The sequence below is a fragment of the Corvus kubaryi genome, unplaced genomic scaffold (genome assembly GCF_017639235.1).
Source record: "Corvus kubaryi isolate FWS band 111438036 unplaced genomic scaffold, C.kubaryi_AGA036_p1.0 136, whole genome shotgun sequence".
NCBI lineage: Eukaryota > Metazoa > Chordata > Aves > Passeriformes > Corvidae > Corvus > Corvus kubaryi.
Genome location: NW_024580670.1, coordinates 3,937,606 through 3,942,396, shown reverse-complemented (window position 1 = coordinate 3,942,396; position 4,791 = coordinate 3,937,606). Strand labels below are relative to the sequence as shown.

At 46.5% G+C, this 4,791-nt stretch overlaps 1 protein-coding gene across 1 annotated transcript; it reads left to right on the top strand.

Moving 5' to 3' along the window:
* Positions 1–114: 114 nt before the first annotated feature.
* On the top strand, positions 115–2,201 carry GPR27 (G protein-coupled receptor 27). Its single transcript, XM_042013988.1, has one exon. The coding sequence runs from the start codon at positions 182–184 to the stop codon at positions 1,322–1,324; it is 1,143 nt and encodes a 380-aa protein (XP_041869922.1). The 5' UTR covers positions 115–181; the 3' UTR covers positions 1,325–2,201.
* Positions 2,202–4,791: the final 2,590 nt, after the last annotated feature.

Sequence of the window (4,791 nt, the reverse complement as noted above, 5' to 3'; positions counted from 1 at the left end):
CTGCTGCTGCTCCCCAGCTCGCTGCTGTTCGCCATCGGGTCCTTCCTGCTGCTGGTCTGGGGGCGCCGGGCGGCGCGGCCCTCGGCCCCGGCGCGCTGCCGCGGCGCTGAGCCCCCGGCCCTAAGCCCCCGGCCCTGCCTGCGCGGAGGAGGAGGAGTGGAGGAGGAGGAGGAAGGACCCGATGGCGAACAGCAGCGAGCTGGGGAGCAGCAGCAGCCCGCACCTGCCCAGCGCCGGCGGCCTGCTGAGCGCCTCCGGGCTGAAGCTCGCCACGCTGGGGCTGATCCTCTGCGTCAGCCTGGCCGGCAACGTGCTCTTCGCCTGGCTCATCCTCAAGGACCGGCACCTGCACCGCGCGCCCTACTACCTGCTGCTGGACCTCTGCCTGGCCGACGGGCTCCGCTCGCTCGCCTGCTTCCCCTTCGTCATGCTGTCGGTGCGCAGCGGGGCCGCCTGGCCCCACGGGCCCCTCAGTTGCAAGGTGCTGGCCTTCCTGGCCGTGCTCTTCTGCTTCCACGCCGCCTTCCTGCTCTTCTGCGTGGGGGTCACACGCTACATGGCCATCGCCCACCACCGCTTCTACGCCAAGCGCATGACAGGCTGGACCTGCCTGGCTGTGGTGTGCATGGTGTGGACCCTCTCCATGGCCATGGCCTTTCCCCCCGTCTTTGACGTGGGCACCTACAAATTCATCCGGGAGGAGGAACAGTGCATCTTCGAGCACCGCTACGTCAAGGCCAATGACACGCTGGGCTTCATGCTCATGCTGGCGGCCGTCATTGCCGCCACCCACCTGGTCTACATCAAGCTGCTCTTCTTCATCCACGGCCACCGCAAGATGAAGCCGGCCCAGCTGGTACCGGCCATCAGCCAGAACTGGACCTTCCACGGGCCGGGAGCCACCGGCCAAGCGGCTGCGAACTGGACGGCTGGCTTTGGCAGGGGGCCCACGCCGCCCACCCTTGTGGGCATAAGGCAGGCTACCCACAGCCAGATCAAGAGGCTGCTGGTGCTGGAGGAGTTTAAGATGGAGAAAAGGCTCTGCAAGATGTTCTACATGATCACCTTGCTCTTCCTGCTGCTCTGGTCCCCCTACATTGTGGCCTGCTACCTGCGGGTCTTCATTAAGGCCAGCTCCATCCCCCAGGTGTACCTGACCACCTCCGTCTGGATGACGTTTGCTCAGGCAGGGGTCAACCCGATCCTCTGCTTCATCTTCAACAAGGAGCTCAGGGTCTGTCTCCGAGCCCACTTCCCATGCTGCCAAAGCATCCAGAGCACCCAGGGCACCATCCTTTGCGATCTCAAGAGCTTTGGGATGTAGGGGGGCTTTTCTCTTTCTCAAAAAAGAAAGATGGATATAAACTTCCATATTTCTGCATATGAGCTCAAGAGAGTGTGACCTGTGGGGGACATACTAAACCACCACCCAGCACCCAAACCTTAGGCTGTAAGAAGCTATTTTATTTATTTTTCTATATTTTGTGTATGCTCTCTTCAGAACATAACAGGTTGCTGTCTATGGGAACAGGTACTTGAGCAGAACACCCCCAAACCTTAGGCAGTAAGAAGCTGTTTTTTTCTTTGTGATTGTGTGGTTTTTAAAAACAAAACAGGGCTCCGAGTTTCTGGTCTTGCTTCTAACGTTTCTAAACATGATTCCAACAGATATGGATTAAGGCCATGACATTTTTTTTGTTTCCCTATTCCTGTCTGTTTTGATAAAGGCTTAACAATTTTACTCATGTAATATTTGATAAGGGCCAAGACAATTTTATACTAAAGTTATTTTTGATGACCTCAAGAGGTGTTGTTTTATTATAATTTGATTTTAAGTAAGTGAAGAACATGAAGAGGACGTTCCTAATGTGGTCAGAAGTCAGTTTTGGTGGGAGCTGTTGGGTTCATTCATTCTCAAATGGTTTGAGTATTTGAAGCAGTTAGTTATAACTTTTGCTTGACATACAAACAGTGTAGAACTAATTTCAATTTTTCTTGTTGCACTATTCATTTGGTAATATTTCAGAACTATTTGTGAAATGTGATTTTAAAATACCAACTTTAAAAATAAGCAACTATAGCAGTTTTTAAAACCTAGATTGAAATTCATATTTTACTGCCTTTATAGGAAGTTATCTACAAACCTGGGTAATACTTGTACATTTTGACTGTTTTCTTTAATAAAATATTGAAAACCTTTACTGTATGTAATTGTTTCAGAATGGCAGCATTCTGCTTTGCTGACAAATAACTTGTGTATGTGGAAGGTTGTATGTCTTGTGTCTGAGTAGATTTCACAGCTAAGGTTATTATGGACAAGCACAATCCTTATTTGCTGTTAGATCTCAATTTAGGTGTTTATACCAATAAAAGTGACTAAAGCTATTTTTAAGAAGACTTAAATTCATGATGGGCAACAGGTTTAAAGAGCACAATTCTTTGTGTCTGCTGAAACCAAATTTCTGTTGTAGCTAATTGCTCTTCTGTTAATGATAGGAAAGAGTGTGTAATTGTGGATCGCTAATTTTAGTTGGCAAAGCAGTTTTTTAACACTGTGGCTTGGTCAATACCATACTCATTTATAAACTATATTCTTAGTGGGAAGCTTACATTTATTAAGCATGGCATTTTAACCTGCTCTGTTGTTCTACAAAAACTTCTCTGCAAGTATTTTAACCAGTAACCTGATGGCAGGATCCTGGCACAACTTCTTAGCTGTCTCAGAGGAAGCTGTCCCTGAGGTGCTTCCCTTTCTGATGGATCATGTAACATTTAACAAACATGTGCTGGGGCAAGTCTCACGCAAAATGGCAGGGATATAGCCTCAGTTTACATGAAGAAATCTACATCTGCCAAGTATTTCTGTAGAGAGTAGTCTAAAATTGGTAGACATCATCTGAGAAATAATTGTCCTGTGACTATGAAGGGAGCACAAAAGAGACATGGCAGATCAGAAGAGGACAAAGGTGGCAGCTTCAGACTGAGACAGGGAATGAAATGTGGGGTTCCTGGTTTGGTTTAACCCTTGTTTTCCACGCTCAACTCGGATTTGGATACCAGAGAGGCAGCATTTCCTGCAGGGCATAAGGAGAAGGTTGCAATTTGAGTTTTTTGGTACAGTTGCAGTACCAATGCTGCCAGAACTGGGCTAAGAAATAGGACCATGGATGGGGTATCTTTAAAACAAAGAGAGACGTAAAGATCATTTCTAAAGCACTTTGAAAATGCACCTGGGTACAGAAGGAAAGCTGTCACATACTTCAGATCACAGCAGCAGCTGGTTATCAGTGCTAATTACATTTTCAAGCTGGAATATCAGATGATAGCTTAGTGAGTCTTGGAGAGTAATGGGGTAGGGCTGTGCGGCAAGGCATGGATGCTATTGCTGGGAATTGTGTTCCAAGTATGCTTTACACCCCTGATTTACTTTTAGGTCTTTTCTGCAGGGTTCCAACTTTTGAAACTTTTCTCATATCTCATATTTCCCTCAGAAACTGCCTACATAGTAAGGGCCTAGAACTGTGATCTGTAGCTCAGATCTTTTGCCATCTTTTTCCTAATCCTGCTGGTAACCAAGCCAGTATTTTCTTTCTCTTTATTAAAAATGTCTGATATTTTGGCATCCTCTCTCTCTTCCAGGCTATAAGTAGTATGGTTATGATTCTATTTAAACCACAGAGATGGGAAAATAGTTATTTTAAAACCTCCTTAAACGCTGCAAGAACCAGATTTTTCACTTCTAGAAAAATTGAGCACAAGTTGTAGAGTCAGTCGTATATGCGGGGGATGAAAACTCACCTTTGGGTGACTTGATGGTTTTATTTAGACTTGGCTTATCAAGCAGTGCTTCTGTATTGAATACCATCCTCTGTGCAGAGGCATCCCCCAGCTCAGTGGTGGCCTCACGAGATGGGTGAGTTGGTTCTTATCTGGTGAAGATAACTGGTGCTTTGCTATCACCCATCAGTGGCAGCCAGACCCAGCCTTGCTACAGCACAAGCATACAAAAAGAAAATTATCTATATACCACGCCTTTTGCTTGCACACAGCTTCCAGGGCTGTCTCGGGACTTCTGATATACTCTGAGGGCAAAATCAGTGCTGTTTGAAGTTAATGTTTGAAGTTAATTTTATACTTTAGGTATTTGTAATGTCAGTCAGATTATGATCCTGGCTGTGGTAGTACAAAAGAGAAGGAACTCCAGTAGCTTTAATTCGGGGTTTAGATGGGTGTTGTACAATAGGGCTTAATTCCAAAAGATGTGAAACCAAGTATCAAGGACATGGCAGAAAATTAAAGAGTACTTGGTGCCAGCACACCAACAAACACCCCTTTGCTGGCTGAGAGTGCACCAAGAAAGTAGGGAAAAGCAGAAGGGGCTGGAGAAGCACCAGGGGATAAATATTTCTTCTGAAATCTGAGAAAATACAAGAAAATGGGGGGGGAAAAAAAGGAGAAAAAAAAAAAAAAGTACTTCCAAATCACAGCATTAATGTTCTCATAGCAGCCTTTACTCTGCATATGGGGAAAGTGGGTCACAGAGATTAAATGCTTTGACCAAGATCAGAGAAGGGGTGTCGGGGAGGATGAAAACCAGCTCCGGATTAAAAAAACAAAAAGAGAGAAATAATGTTGGGGAGAATGGAATGAGCACAGGGAGACATGGCTGCTGCTGTTGGGACTGTGAGGTGTGGCTGTAAATCCTCCCTCCCGCAAAAACCAGTGTGCTTTCGGTGTCACTCAGAAGGGCCAGTGACTGAGACTCAGTGAGAGCTGGGCGTTAATAATTAC